General features: G+C 40.8%; 1 protein-coding gene across 1 annotated transcript; it reads right to left on the bottom strand.

Annotated features, from left to right (window-relative positions):
* Positions 1–67: 67 nt before the first annotated feature.
* Positions 68–6943, bottom strand: LOC147419566 (uncharacterized). The gene is made up of 4 exons (XM_086505825.1): positions 6877–6943; positions 6295–6390; positions 550–972; positions 68–204 (listed from the first exon to the last, which is right to left on the bottom strand). Exons 1-4 carry the CDS (start codon positions 6941–6943, stop codon positions 68–70), a joined length of 723 nt encoding a protein of 240 aa, XP_086361951.1.
* Between the last annotated feature and the right edge of the window lie 21012 nt (positions 6944–27955).

Genomic DNA, 27955 nt, shown 5'->3' with positions numbered 1-27955 from the left:
AAATAATCGGCCCACTTGGGTGCACATAATTTAGGTGCCTAATAATACTACGGGCAAGCTATGAATATCATTCAAGGCATTTTTCAATCTCCATTTTGTGTCTCCTTAACTGCTTGGCTTTGTGGACTCGCCATCTCCGTAATTTCTGCCATTGCATGGCCGCAGTTGCATCAGGCATGACGATTAATGCCTGTTTCTCTTCCTCTGCAGGGAAACCGCGATACGAAATGAACAAGTTTTTTAAAAAAACCGCAAAAATTATAATGAACTGCTGCTCAGATTTATATTGCACAAACATACATTTTCATTGGAAAACAAAATGCATGTCAGTTACAATACGCATGTGGGTTTCAAAATGGTCTAGCATATACAGTGAAGGGCACAACCGGGTAGGGAGCAATAAGTCTTAACACAATTTTTTGCAAGCTCTTGAGCGGGTGGCTTTCTTTTCACCTTTGGAGCTTTCAGCCTTGTCCGAACCACAGGTTGTGCTTGCAATGTCTTCGGGTACCTATTCAAGGCCAACTTTTCTTTTCAGCTGAGCATTACGCAAAAAACCCTCGAGAGGGCTGTTGTCACCAACTTCTTGCTCATATTCTATGTTGTCATTCTTCAAAGTTTCCATTGAGCCACTAGCCACTATCTGCTGAGAAGCTTCTGCTTTGTCAGTTGCAGCAGGCATCGCTGGTACACGAGGAGCCATGACAAAAAAATCATCTTCTTTTTCATCTTCAGAGTTCCTTCTCACATCACCGCCTTCCTCCGTTGTTTTCATGCTTTCATTTGGCATCTGCTGGGAGCCCTCATCCACCCCTTCACTCCTTGCATCCAGCTCAACACCCTTCTCCGTCGAAGGGTTCTCACCTGTATCCAGCTCATCACTCTCCTCGATCGAAAGGTCCTCCATTACAGCCTTTCCCTTGCCCTTTGTGTCATGCACACTGCCCACATCACGAAGGGACTGCCACAGGCCTGCAACAAAAAACGTGGATTAAGACTCATATAAGCATGTCATGTATGCTAGAAAATGTTTGATATGCTATGACTATGTGTACGGCCTGGCATACATTGGAATCCATTATGCTGACAAGCCCAATATGCTAATTCGAATTGCTCAGTATGATAACTAGCATATCCAATATGCTAGTTTGCATCTGGAGATGGTATCTTACTTACTAGATTTGCCATTATGACAAACGTACTCTAGTCTGTACACTGAGGACAAGTATGCTAATTAGCATACAAGATATGGTAATTAGCATATCCAGTCAACACACTCAGTATTCTAATTAACACTGTGGGTATGCTAATAATCACACCCTGTACGCTAAAAGACAGTCCTTGTATGCTAGCTACTAGTAGTCCCATTATGCTCATTATCATACCCAGTATGCTAATTAGCATATCCAATATGCTAATTAGCATTCCTAGTATGCTAATTAGTATACCCAGTATGCTATTTAGCATATCCAGTATGCTAATCAACATACTCAGTACGTGAATCAGCATACCCAGTATGCCAATTAGCATTCCCAGTATGCTAATTAGCATACCGAGTATGCTATTTAGCATATCCAATATGCTAATAAGCATATCCAGTACGCTAATCAGCATACCCAGTATGCTAATCAGTATATACACTTTGCTAGTTAGCACTTGGATATGGTAGTTAACTTACTAGATATGCTAATATGCCAAACTTACTCTAATCTGTACACTGAGCACAGGGTATGCTAATTAGCATACAAGATATGCTAATTAGCATATCCAATTAACACACTCAATATTCTCACTGGGTATGCTGATTAGCCTACCCAGTATGCTAATTAGCATACCCAGTATGCTAATTAGCATATCCAGTATGCTAATGAGCATACCCAGTATGCTAATCAGCATATCCAATTAACACACTCAATATTCTAATTAAAACATTGGGTATGCTAATTAGCACACCCTATACAATCTTACCAGATGTTGGTGTGATTGGATGTCTTTGCCCTCTGGGTTTCCAACACCATTCTTGTGGTATCCTCTGCTAGCAGGTCACAGCTCTACATTTTGTCGACAAGGAGCATGCAACTGCAAAGCAGAGAAAGTGGTAGCTATGCCCATAGGGCATCTTGACCGTGGCATTGGTTCCCTTTACTTCAAGTGGCAAACTGAAGCCACTGCATGGGTTGATCATCGTCCCATCGCATATCCCTTCTATACTTTCTGTAAAAGTGCCCATAGCCATATTACACAGGGCAGTGGGAATGGAGGAGCCTTGTAGCATCTTTCTCATGTCCATTAGGAGCTGCAATTGACCTTCACATGCATTCACTTTTGCTTCCATAACCTCCACATTAATCTGCACACCAAAAAAAAGAGGAGCATGGTAAGTACTGATAGCCATTTTTCGGCTATCCAAATTTCCATAATGAGCTACCTCACCCTACCAAAATCACCCAAACACTGTGGCTATCCCTATCATTTCATTGTACATAGGCGTGTGTGAGTTAGGGGACTTTCCCCATATTTTCTTAAAAACCCTCAATTAGCTAGTCACTGGGCTAGTTGAGCCAAAAAAAATTAAATTTAAAAAAAGAAAGGTATATTATGGCCTCTTTGTGTGTAAATATTTCATTGTATATAGTACCTAAATATAAGGATTTTTCATAATTATTTTGGTATTTATTTAAATATTTATATTTAGGTGTGTGTTATTTATGCTATGTACATTGACTCACCACCAATACCACAATTTTTCTTACCATACTCTTTATTCCATAAAGAAATAATTTCATGCAAGCTTCTCTTATTTTTGGTGTAACTCCATCCCAACAAAAATCCAAAGAAACTAGTTTTATTTATGTGTATATTTTTTTCACTATTATGATTTTTTTCCTTCCTACATCTATTCTCTACTACTCTCATAAATTAGAACACCAAAAATATTCATCTTTTTATGGTGGATTATAATGAGATAGATTTATTTTCACCCCTTTATATTTTTTTCACCTATATTATTTATATTTGACATGTACATATTGTTTTAGACCCCTCAATATTTGATTTCCTTAGTTGTACTATTCATTTATATAATGATCTGAACAATATCTTCAATTATAGACCTACCAAATAAGGTCAAGGGTATGTGGCATGCATGCATGCACCATGGAGGGCTCACTCTTGGACGCATTCAAAAGAATCATCCAAAGAAGGACCCCACAAGGACTTTGTGCAGTGGGAAAAGAGAGTCGGTTTCGCTGAATTTTTTAAGGTCACTTGCTCTCATGATTTGAAAAGGTAATATAAACAAAAGTTGTAGCTCGTGGGCTGAAATTTTGTCTCAAATTTTTTCATTTTTTTTTGAACTACGCGCTGTGAGCTATGATTTTATTGGTGGACCCCAGTTTGCCCATGCCATGCTCCCACACTCCCTCTTCCACTTTATCATTTTCCTCTTTCACACACACTTCTCCACTCATCATCCCCACCTCTCTCACCAGTCCTCTCTGCACCCTACTCACCTTCTTCTCAACCTTGAAGAATAAGAGAAACCATGGTGAAATCATGTCTCCTACACACACTTCCATTCCAAAATTGACCACCTAGTCTCATTTTTCCTCTTCCATATTACCCATATCTATCAAAAAAACCACAAAATTCAGCCTCTTCTCTTGAAAGACAGCACCATGTTGATCGATTACTCATATTCAATTACCTTGGCTCTTAAGGAAGGTCAAGAGTGGAGAAAAAACGCATCGTCAAAGCTAGTGGACCGTCAACAAGCGTCAAAATTGACCCTACTCAAGACACTTGGAGCATCAACATTGTAAGAAATCCATGTTTTCTTACCTATTAAGGGTTTTTTCTTCCTTATTCGTATCCTACATGGATACTCCCATTGTAAATATCCAATTCCATTTGTAAATCAATAAAAATACTAACTCCACTAATTTACTAACACTAACCTAGTATGAAAAGTCCTATCACCTCCACTTCTCTCCTCTCTCTTTTCTTCATCTATCCCCACCAACTTCTTGATAATTCCAAGCAAAAGAAATTAGATAAGTGCTGAAAATCTAACCTAACCATGGTTAGAGGAGTAACCCTAGCCCTCAAAATTGCTATAAAAGGAGGGTGTAGCTAGCACAAATGTGGGAGCCATAAGCAAGAGCACTATGCTATAGCTTGAGAAGCCAAGCTCAACCTCTCTAGAAGGAGCTCTTGAGTGGAAGCTCATTGTCTTATGCATATGCATGTGTTGTATTAGGGGTGATTAGCAAGGGAACTCTGTGCCATTGTAAGAGAGAGTGATCATTCAATTGAGAGTAGGAAATCTATCATTTCTCCTACTAGTGTAAGCCCAACATTTGCTGAATCAAGGAGGGTGGATTTGGACTAAGCTTGGATACTTTGTCTCTCTTCCAACGTGAAGTAATGGACAACAATGATGTGTAAGTGTCTTGGTGTTTTTTTAAGTTCTTGATAGCTTGTCTCTGGGTGTTGTCATCAATTTAGCCATAAATCCCACATACTGTAAGAGGGCGACAGGGTGGAGAGGACTCCCCTGGCCTTAAGATAGTGATTGGGGTGGATTTTCTTGTGATGTGTTGTGGTGTAATTTACTCAATCGATGTTGAAAAAATACTAATCTCACTTTGATTGTTCATGACAAATTTGTAAGAAAGTATTAATGCAACAAGCACCCCCTACCCCTTCTCTCTCTTTCTTACATATATAATTGTGTTTGCTTGATCACTGCCGATACATTTCAAAGCAACCCGAGCACTCTCTCTCTCTCTCTCTCTCTCTCTCTCTCTCTCTCTCTCTCTCTCTCTCTCTCTCTCTCTCTCTCTCTCTCTCTCTCTCTCTCTCTCTCTACGCGTCCTAGTTCGCATCCAAAACTAGATGGTGCCCCAAATTTGTGTAGGGTTAGGTTGCGGGTTTGTGTGTGTGTTGTTGTTTTTTCCAACCCCAACCCAATTGAGCAACACGAGAGCCTAGAAGAGTGCTTAGAGGCCACTCTTCTTGTTGCCTACCCCAGACCGCCTCAGTACATAGGTTTGTTGTGCACATATTCCAATCATACGGTGGAAGCATAAAAGTCACGCACTTACACGCTCACAAGTTGAGTCAGCAGAGCAAGAGTGTCCTCACTGTCACGAAATGCCAAACCTTCCAATGTCTCTATTTTTACTTTACACTATATTTCCCTCTTTGCATCCATGTTGTCGCTCTGTAGTAACCTCTGTAATTCATTTTCAGCGTCATGAAGCTTTTGTCTCATAGCAAGCACAATTGGGATGACCCTAGCATTGCTTGCTTGGACAACCCTCGCAGCTTTAAACTCTGATTTTGCAGTTAGAAGATGTTCTTTAGCATCTTGCAGTTGTTTGCTGAGAATTTCAGAGGCAGCCTTTATGTGCTGCAAATTCTCAACGCCAAAAAATGACAGGCTTTCAGCCTACTGGTGAGTGCTGTGGCGAGAGATGGGTGTCTCCTTGGTATCCTCCTTAATTCCGGCTTGCACCTCCTCGATGTTTTGACATACGTTGCGTATCCTCCACTTTTCGACATGGGCCTCATAGTACCCTTTCTCTCGGAGGTCTTGCAAATGCTGGATAGAGAATTCAGCCCAATTGAATTGCATGGCTGAGCTACTTGCAATTGCCGCCGGGCTGAATTCTTTTACAAACCCCTTGGCAAATGCAGAGTTAATCTCCATGTTTGATGGGGTCTTCTGGTACACCTTGTAATGCAGCTGCATCACCTGGTCGAACATATCAGTACGCAAACAACTGCATTTAATGCGATAATGACTACGATTCTTTGACTCTTTGAAAACACTGAACCACTCCACATCACTGATCTGATCCCACCTCACTAGTTTCATTAGGCAAAATTTGGACTCACAAAGGGGCCCTTTAAGGAGTTTGACTTTACCTCTCTCTACCAAAACGGGCGCATGGATAAATTTTTGCAAATAAACTCCAAAGTTGACGGAGGTTTGACAGTTAGAATGTCCTCTTCAAGCTCTATCTACTGATATATAGCACGCCATGAGATTCCTCATATTTTAGAAGAGTGAATAAAAAAAAGAATCTTCTAAAATATGAAGAATCTCATGGCGTGCTATATATCAGTAGATAGAGTTTGAAGAGGACATTCTAAATGTCAAACCTCAGCCAACTTTGGATTTTATTTGCAAAAATTTATCCATGCGCCCGTTTTGGTAGAGAGAGGTAAAGTCAAACTCCTTAAAGGGCCCCTTTGTGAGTTCAAATTTTGCCTAATGGGGGTTGGCACCATCCAGGGAGAGGCCATGAACATCATTGAAATCTTCTGCTGTAATACAAAACTTGCTCTGTACTGGGACTGTAAACTTTGGAGCTTTCCATCGGCCTGCACACCCCCAATGTCACAAGATTAGCAGATTTTTCTATTTGTTGGTATGTAAAAACTTATAATGTAGCTAGGAGTGTGTTAACAATAGGAAAGTGCAGTATTGAGCACTTCCTTCCAATTTCAAGGTTCAAATCAAACACTGGTTTGTGCTTCTTGAGCCAGACTTCGACTTGAGCGATTGTATTTCAAGTGACTATTCACAAGATGTCCTACTGCTAAAGCCGACATCAAGGGACAACTCTCCAGCCAAGACAGCACCAACAACTATCCTCGCAAATCATAATGAGGTAGAGAGAGAGAGAGAGAGAGAGAGAGAGAGAGAGAGAGAGAGAGAGAGAGAGAGTATTGAGTCATCCTTCCCCTTTGTATGCAAGGTCTTTTCCATTGGGGATGCTAGGGAATCAGAGAGCTTCACCCTTTTTCGGGGCGGAGAAGAAGCAGCAGAAAGTTCAGCCCTTGACTTTGTTTTTGGTTCTCTCTTGCCTCTGGTCCCTGCGCCCCGCTTCTCTCCATGCATGTTGACTGCCCCACTCCGCTTCTCTCCATGCATTTTGACTGCCCCACTCCCCTCAAAGTAACACTGTGTAAATGGTCAGGAAATTGGATTTAGGGTGGTCTTCCTATTTTGAAATATTTGATGGATTCTCACACGTTTGAAAAGCTACACTCTCATTATGCTTACAAGATATGCTTGTTGCCACATGATAACTAGCACAAAAAGCATGACAAGTTAACATGCTTACACCCAATTGTCAAAATGGTATCAAAGATTAGAAAATCTTGAACAATCCAACCAAAATAGATACAAGGGTATTTTGGGAATTTTTGAAATTTGAGGAGTATTTTGAGAATTTCCACAAATTAGAGGGGTATTTTGGTAATTTTACCTAATAATTAGCTCGATACGATGCGTTGTATTAAGGCCGCCGGTCGGGGTATTTTGTCAGTTGCTCATCATAAAGACGACAAAAGCAACAAAACAACTCTCTTTTGAAACTAGTACCGTCATAAATAATTAAAGATAGAGAGAATGAAAGGAGTGGAAGGCCACGTAAGAGGTGCTCGAGGGTAGGCCTATCTCTTTTTCTCCCACACGATAGAGAGATTGAATCATTGAAAGCAGTGGAAGGCCAGTTAAGAGGTGCTCTAGGGTAGGCCTACTACCTTTCTTCCCTCTAACTGAAAAACAATACCCTCTTTTTTTTGTTGAAAATAACACGAAATTGCATTAAGAGAGAAAAGCATCACAAATGTGCCTCACAGCTTGTTGGGAGAGAGGCATCCCTTATGGAGAGAGAAAACAAAAATACAAAAAGGGGGAGGCATCCCACAGTTGAGGGTGAACATTACAGTTTAAGACAAGAGAAAGCCTTTCGTTGGAGTAGAATATCAACATCATGTCTTTCCAACATTGCCATCTATGTATAACACATAAAGACATAGGATATACTTCCCACTTGTGGCTTAGACAAGCAACAAATAGTTTCTTAACCTCTATTATGACCGAGGGTGAGTTATCACCAAAACTATGATTGAAGATGGATTTGGTTCTCTAAGTCCAGCAAGACCATAGGTAAGTGAGCCTCAACAAGTTCCAAAGTGGGATGTCCATCCTTAAGCATTCACCTATCAGTAACTCCTTGACTATAAATTATTGGGGATGCACCTCTTTGCAGTAAGACTATAGAAAATGTTATTTGTTGGCATTGTGTTGACATCCAAAGAAAATATGATCCAAGTCTTCAACAACATATATTGCACCTTCTGTAATTGCCATCTCGTATCTTGGCCTGGAGAGATCTTACTCATGTACATACATCCTGATGAATGATAATCTATGCTAGAAAACTATGTTTGATATGGATCACAAAACCCTATACACATTTGAGCCTATATATCCATTGCTTTGAGCTCCAGTTTAGGGTCCATTTCCTATTCAACCTTCTTCTGAGGTCTTCATCAAAAGTTTGGCAACCTTTTGAGAGCTATTGTAGGCTTTCCATGCCCAGTCCTTGAGAAACAACCACTTGCACTGATGAGACATCCCACCACCCAACCAGAAAATTCTTGACTTCTTTTATCATGCATATAAACTTAGATATACAACTAGAAGTTAGGTTATATGAGTTAACAATTTGGGTGGGGGTCAACCAAGTCCCATTTATTTGGAGATCATTCCAAGTTTTAAGGCCAACTTTAAAGCACTTGTGGGTTTTAATGGATAGAGTTCTTCTAGTAAATTTTAGTATTCAGCCTGTCCATATGGAATCCCACAATAGAAAATGAGTAGATAACACAATAGTATGAGGAATGTGTAACCCCTTTTCAATTTCCAACTGAATTCCACATCAAAGACACAATCAATTATCTTCCACAGGCTTGACATTCCATACTGAGGTGATCATACCCCATAGGTTAAGATTGGACCAAGCCTTTTTAGAATGCAGGTTCAAAAATCAGAGGCATACAAGCTTTACTAGAACATACATTCCAAGTTTTAACACACCCAGACCACCTCTTGATTTATGCATACAACAAATTTTTTGGTGTTTTTTGTACATCGTCTGAACCGCCCCATAAAAATCTCCTTGCCAATGAGATAACTTTTAGTTGTAGCTTAGATGGTTTCCAACAGGACAAGAACTAGATAAGGGAGGGCAAAAGATAATGGTTGAATACAAATGTTCTTGAAGACAAAGAAGGTTGAAGGGATTGCCACATAAAACTCTTTTTTGTGAATTTTTCTAGGACCCAATCCCATCTCTGAGCCATGGCTACTTTGATTCCCATTGGAATCCCCAATAATTTGAAGACATCGCCATCAGGTATCTCTCGATATCCTATTGGAGTGATTGGCAAGGTAGTTTTCCCATCAAAGGCTTTAAATCCAGTTTTGTGGTGGTTGATTTGAGAGCCACTTGCAAGGAAAAGAATTTTAGTGTCAATAGATTAATGATTAGCAGTGCACAAAGCATTAGTGTCATTTGCAAACATTTGTAGACATAGATCAATATGAGAGACAAAGACTATGATCGATTTCAATTTACCTTCTTGTTTGATCTATTTTCTAACTAGCCTGGAATGAGCTGGTCTCTTTAGATAGTTATGCCAGTGTTGAAGCCAGTTGTGAGTTTAGAGAACCCATACGGTACAGATCAAACAACTAGAATCAAAGTACTGAACTGCAATAGAAAAATTGAACTAAGACAGAGTACTGAACTGGAAAGACTAAAGGCTGGAACATCGGAACTGATAATGTATATTCAGATTAGTATGCGTAATACAGAAAGTACAAGCTAATCATTAAAGTACAAATGTCTCCAAGCCCAAAAGGTTCCCACGATTAATACAAGAACTTCAAAGATAAGTACAGAGGCTAACAATAGTACATGACAACCAACCCAAAACCAACCAACCAACCCCGTAGAATTTGTAATGGGTCCTATTTATAGGGTTGTGTAGAGTTACTATAGTAACTACTATAGTTACTACCCGTCAGATACTTCTGGAAGCTACCACCGATAATTCCTAAAGGACTTTTTCCGCCTGCGACATCTACATCCTTCCTTTCTTTCTTTAATTTTTGTATGAACCAAAATTTATCATCGATGAGCCAAAAGGAATCTTCTACCTTCAAAAGTATAGGGACATTCTTGATGTGTGTATTTGGGAAAGCCGCCTCATTCTTGATGTGTGTATCTGAAAAATCCACCTCTGAATTTCGATATCAGGACATAGACTACCTAGTATTCTTCCATTGAACCCGCTGTTAGGAGTTTTTTGGAGCAAGGGATTGCACATATGTACATACCCATGCATGGTGCATCGAATAAAGGATTGCCCATTTTCCAGAACCAGGTGGTTACGTGGGGCCCACATGTGTACAGGTAGGACAACATGTACATAATGCATCGATTTTCACTATCACCAGTACTAGTGTGTTTTTTCTATAATAATGAGGAGTTGGTAGCGCGTAAAACTTCTTAAGGAAGCTATCCGCAGGCCGACGACATGAGGTAAGCACGTGCGTCAGATGGCATCTAGTGGCATCAGGAGGTCGAATGGGGTCAATATTTGCACGTGGATAAGTACGGACACAACGGGGTGTTTTCTTGTGATAATTATGCAGAAAGGTCATCATGAGGACTATATTTGGGGGCCACTTCACGTGGTTGTGGAATGCATTATTGAAAAAAGTTGAGTGCCAGGTGTGTGGATGGATGCGGCAGGGTGACAAATATGCACTGCGAGGCCACTTTTTGGCATGTTCGGGGTCCGTTTGAGGTCAACTAAAAGGTCAAAGGTTCCCAAGTAATAAAGCTAAGTGTGGGAACTGAAAAACCTGAGAGAAGACTAGAACCAGAAAAAACGTGGAGAGAAGAGGAGGAACAACCGCAACTGAGTTTTTGCTGTTTTTGGAGCCTATTTTGGCCATAAACTGCTCATGTGAGGTCGGATTTGAGCATTGTGACATTTTAGACTGGGATTTTGGGCCGTTTCGGACGTGATGGTGCTGTCCATTTTGCCAAATTTCTCATTGTTTTTCTGTTGTTTTGGCTGTGTAAGTTTCTCCTATGAGCGAAGCCTCTTCTCAAGTTTGTGATTCTATCTGGCATATTTCATCAATATTGTGTGAGCTATTTTCCCCATTGGTGTTGGTGGACTAAGATCAATTGTATCTAAACATCAGAAATTATCCTCTTTTGAGCTGAGTTTTTTTAGGTGTGTATGCGTGTGTGTGTCTGTGTTGAGTGGGCAAAGGGATAGTCTCTCTCCTCTCACTCCATCGGTGTGTTCCCTGTCTCGGCCAGGTGGGTTGTGTAAGCCGAGTGGTGCCCCATAGTGTGTGTGTGTGTGTGTGTATCATCCCAAGATTTTGTGCCGGGTGATTATAGAGGCATTATGTGTGTTTCCATCCTGCTCATATTCTTTTGGCGCCCCCACGGAGGATCTTCTTTGAGTACCTTCAGCTTCATGATTACAGGTTGCAGATTACAGGTTACAGGTTATAGGGACAGATACAGGTACAGGTGATTCACACAGGTACAGGTAGCTAGAGTAGAGTGATATACTAGCCAGTGAAAGTCACTTGCAGTTGCCGTGGGTATGCATCATTTGGCGCATGTTTGAGCGCATTGTCTGCTGGTATTGTATGTTACTTGTGGAAACTGCCATTGTATGCCTTTGTGGAGCCATACTTGGTTTTATTTGGCAGTCCCAGCTATTTCTAAGACTTGGTCTGGAAGATAGTCATTTCTGAGACTTGACTATACGAGATTGCATAAGCTTTCGTGAGAGGGTCAATAGCATGAGGTTTTATTGAGTTGGGGGATTCTCAAATTTGAAATCCTTTCGGTGATACAGATCGTTGGAGCACCCTTTTCATGACCTCGCCATAGGCTATGTACTAGTGATTCCTACTTGATGCTCGGGTTCTATTGTTGGCAGGTTATGCATACATATACAGTCTATATTTTGGGTTCTTACTGCTCTACTTCTGCAGAAACTCTACCAAAATTTTTCCAAGTTGTGATGGTTGGTTTTTTGGTCTTTTGAGCCATTTATGTTGTTATGTTGCTGAAATTCTAGCAAAATCAGAGGATAAGTCAGGTGTGCCTTCTTGGGAGCTGCATGGTTGGCTTTAATGGATGATCAAATGGACCTCAATTCACTCCTTTTCATTTAACTCAAAGAATCCAATAAATGTTCATGTGTCCAGGAAGATTTTTTTCCAGCAGCACATAGTCTTTATGTTCGGGCCAAGAAGATTAAGAGAGATATTGGAATGCCCTTTGCCTGTTGTAATTCCGATGATTAACTATGAAAACTCATTTGATGTGCATGTGTTTGTCCTTATCTAAACTTGAGCTCCATTGAAGTTTCTGGAGATTGGGTCAGTCAAAAGTTTTGGGTTCAAAAGAGCGACAAAGGCGAGGATGTCAAGGCCAAGAGGAAAACAAGGGCTCGTTGCAAGTTTCATGTTTCAGACTTTCCACTAGGGGATGTGCAATTAAGCTATGGCTTGAAGGAGGATTTGACAAGCAGGCAAGCAGATGCTACTTTTGGGCAGCTTATAGAGATGGTGCCTAAGCTAAAGCGACAGTGGAAGAGGATGGTTAACCCAATGGAGAAAGAATCAGAGAGAGGTTCAGTGAAGGTGTTGGCGATGGACAAGCTACCAGAAATTTTCCCAATAGTAGATGTGTGGCACAAAAGAAAAAATCTGGGACAAGATTATGTGGATGGTGGAGCCCAAATATGTGTCATAACACACTCATGTGTTGAGAAGATGGGTCTTACAGTGACTGGGGTGTCAGGCTTCCGGATTAGATTGGAAAACCATCAAAAAGAAAAAAGTTTGGGTGTTGTAAACAGCTTAGAAGTGGAGGCGTATGATGCAAAGGTGATGGTTGATTTTCATATGATGCCAGCGGTATTGGGAGCATATCCTATTATACTGGGCAGACCATGGTTACGTAAAGTGGGAGCTCTTCAAGATTGGAGACGTGGTACAATTAGCCTCTATAAAAAGACAGGTGCCAAGAAGCTATATAATATGGACACAAGGAAACAATTGGAAGAGCTTTATGAAGATGAAGATGAGTCTAGTGATGAAGACTATTCCACAGTGACTGATGAGAACAGTGATAGTACTACTAGTAGTGATGAGGATGTTGATGTTGTTCTTTTGATGGACAAAGAAATCCAGGAGTCTGGTTTAGTAACATTTGGAAATGAGGTTGAAGATGAAAGTGAAGGGCCTTATGAAGTGATTGAAGGGCTGATGTAAACCAAGGTTGAATTGTCAAAGAAGAAGGAATTGATGACACAAATGATCAGTGGAGACCTCTCAGCTATGGAGAAGGAGATATATTTGCACATGCTATGGAGAAGGAGATATATTTGCACATGCTGGCTAGTTTTCCTGATTTGTTCATTACTTCATATGAAGAGATTAGAGGGTTCAAAGGAGAAGAGATGCATATAGAGCTGAAAGAAGGTGCTAAGCTAGTGAAACAAAGGCTAAGAAAGATGGGTCAAGAGAAAATGGAAGCTTTGAGAGAAGAGGTGGACAAGTTATTGAAGGTAGGGTTCATAGTTCGAGTGGAGACCACAGAATGGATGAGTCCAGTAGTAGTCAGTCCAAAGAAGGATGGGAAGTGGAGGATTTGTGTAGATTTTAAACCCTTAAATGCAGCCACTAAGAAGAACCCATATCCTCTTCTAGTCATTGATCAGATCTTGGATTTAGTGGCAGGTTATGAGAGGTACAGTGTGTGTGATGGTTTTTCAGTCTATTTTCAATTGAAGATTGCTCTTAAAGACCGAACAAGGACAACTTTCATTACGCCATGGGGATGCTATTGCTACACGGTATTTCCATTTGGGTTGTCAAATGGACCATCTTTCTATCAAGAGAGAGCAAATTGGTTATTGGAACCATTCAATTGTAGTTGCGTTAAAGCTTTTATGGACGACCTCAATGTCTACAGCAATAGGGTTGAGCACCATCAGAAGCTGCAGATGGTATTGGCTCGATATGATGAATGCGGAGGACAACTAAATCCAAAGAAATGTCATCTAGGACAGCCAAGGGTGAAGTTATTGGCCCATATGGTGTCAGAAAATGGCATTGAGGCTGATCCAAATAAGCTTAATTCTATTATTCTTCTTCCAACACCTACGAGTACAAAGCAATTGGCAACCTTTATACACAAAGTGAAGTACATGGCACGGTTTATTCCATTGTCTTCACAGCTTCTTTATCCATTACAACAAGTGGCAAATCATGAACCATTGCAATGGGATGACAAGTGTGAAGAAGTGTTTCAAGAGGTGAAAGAGTGTTAGGGGGGCTATCAGCTATGCAGGCTCCTGATTGGAAGAAAGCGTTTTATGTAAATCCATCAGTAGGGGATGATGCCATTGGATCCATGCTATTGCCAAAGGGGAAGGGCAGTCATTATATGAGGCCAGTGTAATGTGCAAGGCGAGTAAAGTTGATAGTAGAGAGAAAATTCTCGGAAGTAGAGCTAGTGATGGCCAGTGTAATATTTGCTTGTCGACGATTTCTTCATTACTTGCTACCACGACCTTTTGTATTCCTGACGAGTTATGCCTTTTTTCCACAATTAATTAATGGTACTAACATGTCAAATGTGGTCAAGAAATGGGTAATTGAGCTGCAAGAATTTGAGTTCTCATTTTTAGTGGAAGACAGTACAAGGGCTACCCTAGCTGATTTGTTGACTTACAACGAGGATCCCCTTCTTGTTAAGGAGGAAGCGGTGAGAAAGGTAGTCAAAGCAGCGCCACAGATCAGAAATACACATGTTTTGTTCTTTGATGGATCATACAGAAAGAGCCATGATGCGGCTTCAGGGGGCATAGCACTTTACGATCCAGAGGGGAAGCTAGTATGCAAGAGAGGGTTCAAATTGGATGCTCATAGTAACAATGAGGCTGAATATGCTACTTTGGAAGCCAGATTACACATTTGTTTGAAGCAGTGGATTAGAAGGTTGAGCATAAAAGGTGATGCCTTGTTAGTTGTGAAGCAAGTGTTGGGTGTGTGGAAGAGCAAGAACACCTCATTGAAGGAAATGTGTTTCAGAATTAAAGGCCTGTTAGAAAAGTTCGAAGCATGGAGCATTAAACACATTGAACGTGCTCTAAATGGAGAGGCACATGAAGCAACTTAGAGCATCATTGGGGAGGTGTTTGTGTTGAGGACCAATTTACCTTTTTATCATGACCGGGAAAGTTTGGCTCAAAAAGAGGAGTTTTTGCTAACAGGAATGAGAGGACAAGGAAGGAAGAAGTGCCCCAGGTCGTAGTAAGAAGAAGGAAAACAGCGACGAAGGTGAGGATTTCAAGGCCAAGAGGAAAAGAAAGGCTCGTTGGAAGTTTCATGTTTCAGACTTTCCACTAGGGGATGTGCAATTAAGCTATGGCTTGAAGGAGGATTTGACAAGCAGGAAAGCAGATGCTACTTTTGGGCAGCTTATAGAGATGGTGCCTAAGCTAAAGCAACAGTGGAAGAGGATGGTTAACCCAATGGAGAAAGAATCAGAGAGAGGTTCAATGAAGGTGTTGGCGATGGACAAGCTACCAGAAATTTTCCCAATAGTAGATGTGTGGCACAAAAGAAAAAATCTGGGACAAGATTATGTGGATGGTGGAGCCCAAATATGTGTCATAACACACTCATGTGTTGAGAAGATGGGTCTTACAGTGACTGGGGTGTCAGGCTTCCGGATTAGATTGGAAAACCATCAAAAAGAAAAAAGTTTGGGTGTTGTAAACAGCTTAGAAGTGGAGGCGTATGATGCAAAGGTGATGGTTGATTTTCATATGATGCCAGCGGTATTGGGAGCATATCCTATTATACTGGGCAGACCATGGTTACGTAAAGTGGGAGCTCTTCAAGATTGGAGACGTGGTACAATTAGCCTCTATAAAAAGACAGGTGCCAAGAAGCTATATAATATGGACACAAGGAAACAATTGGAAGAGCTTTATGAAGATGAAGATGAGTCTAGTGATGAAGACTATTCCACAGTGACTGATGAGAATAGTGATAGTACTACTAGTAGTGATGAGGATGTTGATGTTGTTCTTTTGATGGACAAAGAAATCCAGGAGTCTGGTTTAGTAACATTTGGAAATGAGGTTGAAGATGAAAGTGAAGGGCCTTATGAAGTGATTGAAGGGCTGATGTAAACCATGGTTGAATTGTCAAAGAAGCAGGAATTGATGACACAAATGATCAGTGGAGACCTCTCAGCTATGGAGAAGGAGATATATTTGCACATGCTGGCTAGTTTTCCTGATTTGTTCATTACTTCATATGAAGAGATTAGAGGGTTCAAAGGAGAAGAGATGCATATAGAGATAAAGGAAGGTGCTAAGCCAGTGTGGCAAAGGCTAAGAAGGATGGGTGAAGAGCAAAAGGAATCCTTGAGGGAATAGGTGGACAAGATATTGAAGGCAGGGTTCATAGTTCCAGTGGAGACCACAGAATGCGTGAGTCCAGTAGTAGTCAGCCCAAAGAAGGATGGGAAGTGGAGGATTTGTGTAGATTTTAAACCCTTAAATGTAGCCACTAAGAAGAACCCATATCCTCTTCTAGTCATTGATCAGATCTTGGATTCAGGTTATGAGAGGTACAGTGTGTGTGATGGTTTTTCACGCTATTTTCAATTGAAGATTGCTCTTAAAGACCGAACAGAGACAACTTTCTTTACGCCATGGGGCTGTTATTGCTACACGGTATTTCCATTTGGGTTGTCAAATGGACCATCTTTCTATCAAGAGAGAGCAAAATGGGTATTGGAACCATTCAATTGTAGTTGTGTTAAATCTTTTATGGACGACTTCTATGTCTACAGTAGTAGACATAGAAGGGTATTGGAACCACTCAATTGTAGTTGTGTTAAAGCTTTTATGGACGACTTCTATGTCTACAGTAGTAGGGTTGAACACCATGAGAAGATGCAGATGGTATTGGCTCAATATGATGAATGTGGAGGACAACTAAATCCAAAGAAATGTCATCTAGCATAGCCAAGGGTGAAGTTATTGGGCCATATGGTGTTAGACAATGGCATTGAGGCTGATCCAAATAAGGTTAATTCTATTATTCTTCTTCCAACACCTACGAGTACAAAGCAATTGGCAACCTTTATACACAAAGTGAAGTACATGGCACGGTTTATTCCATTGTCTTCACAGCTTCTTTATCCATTACAACAAGTGGCAAATCATGAACCATTGCAATGGGATGACAAGTGTGAAGAAGTGTTTCAAGAGGTGAAAGAGGTGGTAGGGGGGCTATCAGCTATGCAGGCTCTTGATTGGAAGAAAGCGTTTTATGTAAATCCATCAGTAGGGGATGATGCCATTGGAGCCATGCTATTGCAAAAGGGGAAGGGCAGTCATTATATGAGGCCAGTGTAATGTGCAAGCCGAGTGAAGTTGATAGCAGAGAGAAAATTCTCGAAAGTAGAGCTAGTGATGGCTAGTGTAATATTTGCTTGTCGACGATTTCGTCATTACTTGCTACCACGACCTTTTGTTTTCTTGACGAGTTATGCCCTTTGGCCACAATGAATTAATGGCACTAACATGTCAAATGTGGTCAAGAAATGGGTAATTGAGCTGCAAGAGTTTGAGTTCTCATTTTTAGTGGAAGACAGTACAAGGGCTACCCTAGCTGATTTGTTGACTTACAAGGAGAATCCCCTTCTTGTTAAGGAAGATGTGGTGAGAAAGGTAATCAAAGAAGCGCCACAGATCAGCAATGCACATGTTACGTTCTTTGATGGCTCATACAGAAAGAGCCGTGATGCGGCTTCAGGGGGCATAGCACTTTACGATCTAGAGGGGAAGCTAGTATGCAAGAGAGGGTTCAAATTGGATGCTCATAGTAACAATGAGTCTGAATATGCTACTTTGGAAGCCAGATTACACATTTTTTTGAAGCAGGGGATTAGAACGTTGAGCATAAAAGGTGATGCCTTGTTAATTGTGAAGCAAGTGTTGGGTGTGTGGAAGAGCAAGAACACCTCATTGAAGGAAATGTGTTTTAGAATTAAAGGTCTGTTAAAAAAGTTCGAAGCATGGATCATCAGACACATTGAACGTGCTCTAAATGGAGAGGCACATGAAGCAGCTCAAAGCATGATTGGGGAGCTATTTGTGTTGAGGACCAATTTACCTCTTTATCACCGCCGGGAAAGTTTGGTTTAAGAAGAGGAGTTTTTGCTAATAGGAATCATTCCGAAAGACATTCAGAAGTCTAAGAAGTATGGTTTTGTGCGTAGAGCATACAGGTACAAATTGATTGGGGATGTCTTTTACATGAAAGGGGATGATCTCGTGTTGAGACGTGTACCTTGGCGGGAGGAGCTTTATAGAGTGTTGGAAGAGAATCATGAAGGGCATGTGGTGGCCATTTTGCTCTAAAGATCACCTTGCATAAGATCTTGCAAGAAGGGTATGTATGGCCTAGTTTGCACAAGGATGTTCACCATTGGTGTAGGTCTTGCAATAGGTGTCAAGCATTTGGGAAGAGAGTGTTGAAGCGAGAGCTACGAAAAACCATTATGGCGTTTGATGTGTTTGAAAAGTGGGGGATTGATGCAATAGGCCCGTTACCTATCAGAAGCAGGGGAAAAAGCTATATTTTGACTGCAGTGGACTATCTCTCTAGATGGGCAGAGGCTATATCAGTAAAACAAATCACTACAAAGGATGTGGCAAAATTTGTGTATGATGAAATATGTTGCAAGTTTGGGGTGCCACTAGAGCTACTTTCAGATAAGGGGCCAGGATTAAAGCTAAACTACTAGACTTTTTATGCGCAAAGATGAAGATTAGGCACCAGCATACCACTCCCTATTACCCATAGTGTAATGGCTTAAATGAAAGATTCAATGGAGAGTTGGTACAAATTCTTTCAAAAGTGACAGAGCACTAAGGAAAGAATTGGGATTTGGAATTTTCTAGTGCATTATGGGCTTATTGTACTTCGGTGAAGAGAGGTACAGGGTTTCCTCCATTTCATTTTGTATATGAAAAGGAAGCACTATTGCCTGTGGAGGTAGAGTTGTCTGCAGTAATGATGCTAGAGAAGCTGCTTGGGCCGCCTAGGGATGCATTCAAAGAGAGGCTCTTACAGTTACAAGAGGTTCAGCTGGATAGGATGTGCGCATTGGAACATTATGGGCAGATACAGGATAAGGCTTTGGCAAAGATAAATGAAAAGGTCAAAAGTAAGGGTATCAAGAAGCATGACTTGGTTTTGTGCTACAACAGTTACAAGAGGTTCAGCTGGATAGGATGTGCACATTGGAACATTATGGGCAGATGCAGGATAAGGCTTGGGCAAAGATAAATGAAAAGGTCAAAAGTAAGGGTATCAAGAAGCATGACTTGGTTTTGTGCTGACAACACCTTCCAAAAGAAGTTTCAAGTTAAGTGGGAAGGCCCTTTCAAGGTAGTGGAGTGTTTTCCAAATGGCACATATCAGTTGGCTAACCTGGATGGGATTCTACATAAGTCAAGGGTAAATGGATTGCGTCTTAAATTTTATCATGCTAGATTGATGATGGTGGAGCAAGATGAGTTGTCTACGGAGCAAGTAATGTTGGTGAGGGATGAGGAGATGCGGCGAGTCTAGTATCTCTTTTTGTTGTTGTTGATCATGAATGATCTAGCAGGCTAGGGAATGGGCAAACTATGTTAGGAGTTTTCTGGAGCAAGGGATTGCACATATGTACATACCCATGCATAGTGCATCAAATAAAGGATTTCCCAGTTTCCAGAACTAGGTGGTTATGTGGGGCCCATATGTGTACAGGTAGGACAACATGTACATAATGCATCGATTTTCACTATCACTAGTACCAATGTGTTTTTTCTATAATAATGAGGAGTTGATAGCATGTAAAACTTCTTGAGGAAGCTATCTGCGGGCCGATGACATGAGGTAAGCAGGTACGTCAGATGGCATCTAGTGGCGTCAGGAGGTCGAATGGGGTCAATATTTGCACGTGGATAAGTACGCACACAATGTGGGTGTTTTCTTGTGATAATTGTGCAGAAAGGTCATCATGAGGACTGTATTTGGGGGCCACTTCACATGGTTGTAGGATGCATTATTGGAAAAATTTGAGTAGGTGTGCGGATCGATGCGGCAGGGTGACAACTATGCATTGCAAGGCCACTTTTTGGCGTGTTCGGGGTCCGTTTGAGGTCAACTGAAAGGCCAAGGTGCCCAAGTAATAAAGCTAATTGTGGGAACTGAAAAACCTGAGAGAAGACCAGAAAAAACGTGGAGAGAAGAGGAGGAACAGCCGCAACTGAGTTTTTGTTGTTTTGGGAGCCTGTTTTGGCCATAAACTGCTCATCCGAGGTCGGATTTGAGCACTGTGACATTGCAGATTGGGGTTTTGGGCCGTTTTGAACGTGATGGCGGTGTCCATTTTTCCAAATTCCTTATTGTTTTTCTGCTGTTTTGACTGTGTAAGTTTCTCCTATGAGTGAAGCCTCTTCTCAAGTTTGTGATTGTATCTAGCACATTTCATCAATACTGTGTGAGCTATTTTCCCCATTGGTGTTGGCCTAAGCTCAATTGTATCTAAACATCATAAATTATCATCTTTTGAGCTGAGTCTTTTGGGTGTGTGTATGCGTGTGTGTGTCAGTGTTGAGTGGGCAAAGGGATAGTCTCTCTCCTCTCACTCCATCGGTGTGTTCCCTGTCTCGGCCAGGTGGGTTGTGTAAGCCGAGTGGTGCCCCATAGTGTGTGTGTGTGTGTGTGTGTGTGTGTGTGTGTGTGTGTGTGTGTGTGTGTGTGTGTGTGTGTGTGTATCATCCCAAGAGTGTGTGTCGCGTGATTATAGAGGCATTGTGTGTGTTTCCATCCCGCTCACGCCGCTTCCTCTTGCCTTTCCTCTTTGGTGCCTCAGAAGGATGACTACCATCATTTTCCTTCTGGATGAGTCTGTAAATGGCCTCCAAGTTGATCCTTTCTTGCTGTAGTCATCTCATGTTCATAGGGCGTGAGAGGGTTGTATGTTTTCGTGTCATGGTCATACAAGGTTTGTTTGCCTTTAGTGAGAGGGGCTCTGGCCAGCTTATGACAATGAGAGGCAGTGTGTATCCTTCATTTTAGTGTCTATTCAAGGACTCTGTCTACCAGTTGAATATTGTTGGGATGAGGGGATAATTCACAAACTTCTTGATAATGGAAACTGGCTGATTTCGAGTTTTGTACCATCTACCTAGCCCCAACATAGAGTATCTGGAAGCACCCTAAATCAAAGAAAATAGTTTCATCTATAAAAAACCTCCTTGTGATGGGTGTTGCTTGATGCCTTGATCTTTTATTGAGTGTAATCAGCCGTAGCGAATGCTGATCAATGGTGTCAGACTCAGAAGGGTAGACTAAATCTTTATCTTTATCTCTGCTAGTTAGTGATATTTGATGATGTAGTTTGTGTTGGTCCCCAGGTGTAGTATTTTTCTAGGTTCCATTAGTATGTTGTTGGACAACATGATGATTCTGGTCTTCAGCAACATCAGTATCAATAATTGATTATACCAATACTCAGAATAATCCTGAAGAAGATTCTAATGAAGAGGAGGATTATCATCATCATGGTCATCAGGTTTATATGGATTGTCCCCTATATCCTCCTCCTCTTTGTCAGAATCTTATTCAGAATTATTCTGAGTATTGATATAATTAGTTATGGCCTGATTTACCAGTGTTGTGTTATAATCACTCACTTTATCCTGCAAATCACTTTGAATGGAGTCAATCAGTGCTTTAAGATCTTTAAGATTTAGTGTAACACGACCCTCAAGATTTAGTATATCATCAATATTTTGGTAAATATACTTCTCCAGTACAGACTGCTTGAACACAGTGTGCGTTTTGAGTATCTCTTTATAATCAGAGCACTTCATGCATAGCAGGTTCTGAAATCTATCAGCATCTGTCTGGGCTTTTTTCTCTACTTCAAAAATCAGTTGTTTGTCAGATTCCAACCTAAGAAGCTTAGTCTCTAGAGCACTGATGGTTCAAGATCTCTGAGCTTCCTCAATCCGATGGCAAAGAGCTTGGTCAGCAAGTTTCCTTTGAGCTTACCGTGTGCCAGCTTTAGTTGTGGCCAGTTCTACTTTGAGTTTTTCTAATTCAATGTTGGACACTAACGCTTCCATCATTTTTCCGAGGGTGTGCACGATAGTATTCCAGGATGTCTGAATAGCAACAGAGCATCCATCTATAATACTGGCTATATCAAAATTGTCTCGCTCATAACCAACACAGGATCCGGGTATGGAAGGGTTGCTCTATCTGGTTTCCACAGTACCATCCTACCCTTTAGAATATTTTTTTGCAGACGTTGGAGCCGGTCACACTTTACTATTGGTAAAGTTGAGTCACTGCTTTGCTGACTTGGAGGAATGGAAGAGGCTTTATCCTTTCCTTTTTCAATCTTCTCTATTGGCACAGATGACTGCTCAGTAGGCTGGGTTTCTGGAAGCACAGTGGAAGATGTTGCCTCGCCAAATCTTTTGTGCAAATCCTTCACTACCTCAGAGCTTTGAGCCAAACTGGTCCTAGGTTTTTTAGAGATACCGGTCTCAGTAGCTTCACCAGTTCTTTTATGGCCCACAAAAACCACTTACTGATATGGATGTGTATCTTGGTCTAGTTCTTCCAGCTTTGAGGACTGACAAAGATCACAAATCATCTCCTTCAGTTAACAATGGAATCTTTCCTAAACAAGACATCACAGCTAAGGAATCCTTAGGCACATAGTACAGAGAGATGGCTGAAATCCTTTTTAAAGCCAGAGTCAGACTAATCAGCCACTCTCACAAGGATGGATACACACTGCCTCGCATTGTCATAAGTTGGCCAAAGCCCCTCTCACTAAAGGAAAACAAACCATGTATGATCATGACACCAAAACATACAACCCTCTCATGCCCTATGAACATGAGATGACTACAGCAAGGAAGGATCAACCTGAACAAGAGGCCATTTATAGACTTATCCAGAAGGAAAATGCTGGTACTTGTCCTTTTGAGATACCAAAGAGGAAACGCAAGATGAAGCGAGTTCTGTGGAAGGATACTAGGTGGTCCACTTCCTGATATTGAAATCTAGAGGTGGATTTTCCATATACACACATCAAGAAGGACCCTATACTTTTGAAGGCAAAAGATTGCTTTTGGCTCGTTCGATAATAAATTTTGGTTCATACCAAAATTCAAGAAAGAAGGGAAGGATGTAGATGTTGCAGGCAAGAACAGTCCCTTAGGAATTATTGACGATAACTTGTAGAAGTATCCGACGATCCGTAACTAAAAGATTTACAGTAGTAACTCTCACAATCCTATAAATAGGACCCATTACACAAAACATTTGGCCACATGTAACTTTGGGCGGCATGACTACATCTTAGAACACCAACAGGGAGAGAGTTCGCTAGTCAAAGAGCATTCCAGCTCATCCCACCGTGATCACCAAAACGGAATGACCTAGTCTCTTTAGATAGCTATTCTAGTGTTGGAGTTTAGAGCCACTTGTGACTTCAGAGACCCAGACGGTGCATATCAGATCAGACAACTGGAATCAAAGTACTGAACTCAAATAGAGAGTTGAACTAAGACACAGTACTGAACTAGAAATACTGAAGACTGGAACACTGGAACTGATAATGTATATTCATATCAATATGCGTAATACAGAAAGTACAAGATAATCATTAAAGTACAATTGGATCCAAGCCCAAAAGGTTTCGAGGATTATTAATACAAGAATTTCAAAGATAAGTATAGAGGCTAACAATAGTACATGACAACCAACCCCGTAGAATGTGTAATGGGTCCTATTTATAGGATTGTGTAGAGTTACTACGGTAACTATTGTAATCACTACCCGTCGGATACTTTTGGAAGTTACCGCCAATAGTTCCTAAGGAACTGCTCCCGCCGCCGCTGGTAATTCCTAAGGGACTGTTCTCACCTACGACGTCTACACAGCCAACCCAAGGCATCTGGCACAATAGCAAAAGCAGAGGGGCAAGAGGACACCCTTGTAAGATAGACCTCATAAATCTGATGGCATTAGTTAGTTCACCATTTATGGAAATCTTTGCAAAATCATTACCAAAGATCACATGAACAAATTTTACCAATATTTTGTCCATTTCTATGTCAAACAAGGATTGTAAGACAAACTCCGATTCTAATCTGTCATAAGCTTTGTCAAATTCAACTTTGAAAAAGAAAAAATTATGTCCATCCTCTAGTGCATCCTTCCCATATAGTAGTTATAGGATCAAGAAAAAACCTGGCTTTTATGAAATCTGGTTTTGTCCAAAGGATTGTCTGGTGGAGCCTGATGCTCTTAAGTAACCTTGTGAAGCTAGGTTCTCCTTGAGTCCTCTTGAATGGTTTGTTGAAATTTGTCTTAGGATTGAGAACCACAATGTAGGTTTCATAAACATCTTCCAACAACACATCAATTAGCCTTAGAGTTAGCACATCGTCTTTTCCTCTAGGGCTTGATAGTGTTCCTCATGTTGACTTGTTGAAACTGCCTTTTTGGGTTTTTTTAGGCTCATTAGCACCACTAATCTATTGTTTGTCTTGTTGCAAGACAAGGAAATTTTTAATTAAGTGTCCTTGTTGATAGCAATGAAAACATGAATTGGGCGAATTTTTGTAGAGGATCTTTTGTTCATGCAACAAGGTTCCTATGTAGTCCTTAATAGGACCTCTGAGTTTAGGTCTATCAAAAATTGAAGGTCTCATTTACGGTTGATAGCCCCTTTATTCTTTTTCCCTAACACCTTTCCTATAGCTCCACCTGTATTCCTTAGCCAGGGATAATATTCCCATAGGTAGGAGTCTGGGAATAGAACCCAAACAGGAGCCTCAATATTTTTTTCTCTTTTAATATTAAAACCATTATACACTTAAAGAAGGAGATTGGATTATTTTTTATAAGCCACTAACCCTTGATGATTACCTATAGAGCACTATCTTCAAAACAAGATAGGTAGTATTTGTTAAGAAGGTATAATTGAATGTTCTAAAGGAAAGATTTTTTTCCTCCCGGTTAATAGCTACACAATTTTTAAAAGCTTCTATGGAGGGTCTAGGACCATGGAACAGGCCCATCACTACCCTGTCCACCACTAGTTGATTGTGTGAGGGTTCTAGATCTTTTTTTCCAATGGTAAACTCCTCAATATTCTCAGAGATGCTTTGGTCTCCATTATGAGGTTTAGAAGAAACATCTTCTCGATACTAGTCAAGTAAGTTAGATTTAGTAGGATTAGCCACAGAATGAGAGAAAGAAACAGATTGGTATCCATGCATGTTTAAGTAAGTTAGATTTACCCTAGGCATGCCATTACTCCCCCCTTGGAGAAGCATTTTCGCCCTCAAAAACAAAAGTGGAGATATCTTCACAAGAACACTAATGTTTTCTATAGTGGCATCCTTCATGGATTCAATTTTCCATTTGACCAAAACACGGTTTAGTAGGAGGTTCAATGAAATCAAGAAGAGCATCTTGGTTGTCCACATTGTTGTCCCTTTGCAATCGTCTTGGGTAACCGGCCCATAGCACCGAATGTTTAGAAAAATCCATGGAAAAATCCTCGATGTGTTATCTGTGTAGGTCATTCAACCCCAGACACACTAACCGTGTAGATGAGCCTAACAAAAAGAAGAAGACCTAGGTAACACCCCCGATTCAGCAAAGCCCCATGTCAACGACCCTTTTGTCTAAGGCTAAGCGATGTAGGTGATCCTACTCTTGTAGTGACGTTGTCATGAGAAACATAACATGTGAGTCCAATCACAATAGCACCTTACCATATGCACAAACAATCTTTTCCAAGCAGTTAGACTGTACAGGGTCTCTACCCTTACACGTCTACCATAAACCATACAGATCACTTCATGATCTAATCCCAAAACCATAAACCATAATCCAATCACATCACATGCGTGAGCACTCCACCCAAGTCAGGTGAGGCACAACCAATCCTGCATAACCACTTTAGAACATAACATGGCTGCAAAAATTTTGGCAACATAACCATATCCAGAAAAAAAAACCAAGAGAGCCACACCGGCTTCTGAAATAAAATCACAACCATAATCCATGAGGGAATCTCAGCCCTTAACCACAAATCATATTCACACTGAACTAACTCCCACACTTTGAGTTTGACATAACTGCAGTCAATCGGAGTCCACACACATGACTCTTAAGACGTGAGCTTTTCATGCATAAAATAAGTCAGACAAGCATCTAAACATGATATAAAAATCCAATTTTGACAACATCCAACCATGCAAAGTTGATGCATCATATCTGCACTTCACCTCTCTAGCACATAGAGCTAGTTTTGGACCTAGAAAGGTCGAAAGCAATCATACCCATGCACATGAGGCATCGACATCAATCCATAAGGTTCCATACATCATGTCATAACATTCCATGACCATAAACATGATGCAAAACAGCTCCGACTTTTAGGTCAGTCATAAACCATAACTTCACACAAATGCAAAAAAAATAACTTTTTGCCATTTTCAGGAGCATGCATAACATGCAAATGAAATTATTTGATCTCAAGCCAATGCATCAAGCTCAAATACATAATATAGACTAACACCCTATTACATTAATTTACCCATATGATACTCACACAACAAGTGGTAACTCAAAAAGAAAGCCACTTTAATCATGTTTGCCTATGCGATGACTAACCATATATCCTCACATAAGTTTATGGGCATCTAATAAGTGAAATAATCTCATTAAAAAAAACCATAAATCATACATAAGTGGCTCGGTTAACTCACGACATCATATGGTACTTCCCCTAGGTAGCACCCTGCACGCGTAGGTAAAACCTGTTATGGAATGATTAATAACTCGCATACTCGAGGTGATAACGAAGACATACATACATTTATCATCAATTTTTGTCAAGCTTTTCGATCATCTAAGTGGGTTTGCCCATCCGGTGAATCTATATGGTGGTTCTCCAAGGAGCCTGGGGTCCAAAATTTTGACTAAGTGCAGTGGGCAACAAGTAATTTTTTGACCATACCTGTTAGCTCGTACATGATTTTCACATGACACCTAAGAGAGAAAATATTCTAAATGATGTGTTTTATCTCAGGTATAAAGGGTTCGGTCTGATTCATAATGGTTTGTGAGTTATGACCAAGACAATGTTCATACCGCTTTGATGTGAAACGAAAAGCGTTTTTTTATGCACACAAGTGATCATAAACACATCGTGTGCATAAATCGATGTGTTAAACATGATGAAATAATCATGGGGCAACTTCATACGTACTAAAAAATCCATACATACCCTCGTATATGGAAAAAACATCACCGAGAGGGTGACTACTCAGAAAAATGACATAGAGAGAGAGATGATGGTGGCTATGGAGTTTAGAGCTTCTCACCGTGCTTTAGAATTGATTAGGGGATGTCAAAAGGCTTCTGGCTTTGTAACAAGAGAGCGGTGATGAGAGCTACATAGAGGTATTCACCAGAAGAGCTTTTGGAGAGCGCGCACACCGTGAAACGAGAGAGGAGATAGTAAGCAAGTAGAGAGAGAATATCCTTCTCCTTCTTCTTCTTCTTCCCATATACGAGAGAAAAGAGCTTATGTAGATGGTGATGAAGACCTTGCACCACTCCATATAATAGGTAAGTATTTCCTTGCAGTAGTAGATGTAACAGACGACACTGAAAACTAAGCATTGCAAGTGAATTTATAGGCATTGGGCCAAGCTCGCGTGACTCCCAAGCAAAACACTAGCACTAGTTTTTGGGCTAGGAATAGCTGCAGCTTTTTGTGAACTTTGCTAAAAACATGCCGTTGCTTTTGTTGGTCAACTCTCCCACTTACCATCCAATTTTTACTGTAAAATTGATCAATTGAACAGTATCCGGTCAACTAATGAAACCTGGCTAGGCTATGCCGCATCGTGATGT

This window comes from Adiantum capillus-veneris, chromosome 29, assembly GCF_014529385.1.
Source record: "Adiantum capillus-veneris isolate H3 chromosome 29, ASM1452938v2, whole genome shotgun sequence".
NCBI classification, from domain to species: Eukaryota; Viridiplantae; Streptophyta; class Polypodiopsida; order Polypodiales; family Pteridaceae; genus Adiantum; species Adiantum capillus-veneris.
The sequence above is the reverse complement of the archived record's forward strand: the minus strand, read 5'-3'. Positions and strand labels throughout refer to the sequence as shown.

Excerpts from the sequence above, each read along its gene's own strand:
- LOC147419566 (XM_086505825.1), bottom strand. The coding sequence starts at position 6,943 with ATGCATGGAGAGAAGCGGAGTGGGGCAGTCAACATGCATGGAGAGAAG. Across the intron at positions 6,391-6,876 it reads GCGGGGCGCAGGGACCAGAG|GCCGATGGAAAGCTCCAAAG; the intron begins GCAAGAGAGAAC and ends GGGGGTGTGCAG. Across the intron at positions 205-549 it reads CCCTCTCGAGGGTTTTTTGC|AGGAAGAGAAACAGGCATTA; the intron begins GTAATGCTCAGC and ends GTTTCCCTGCAG.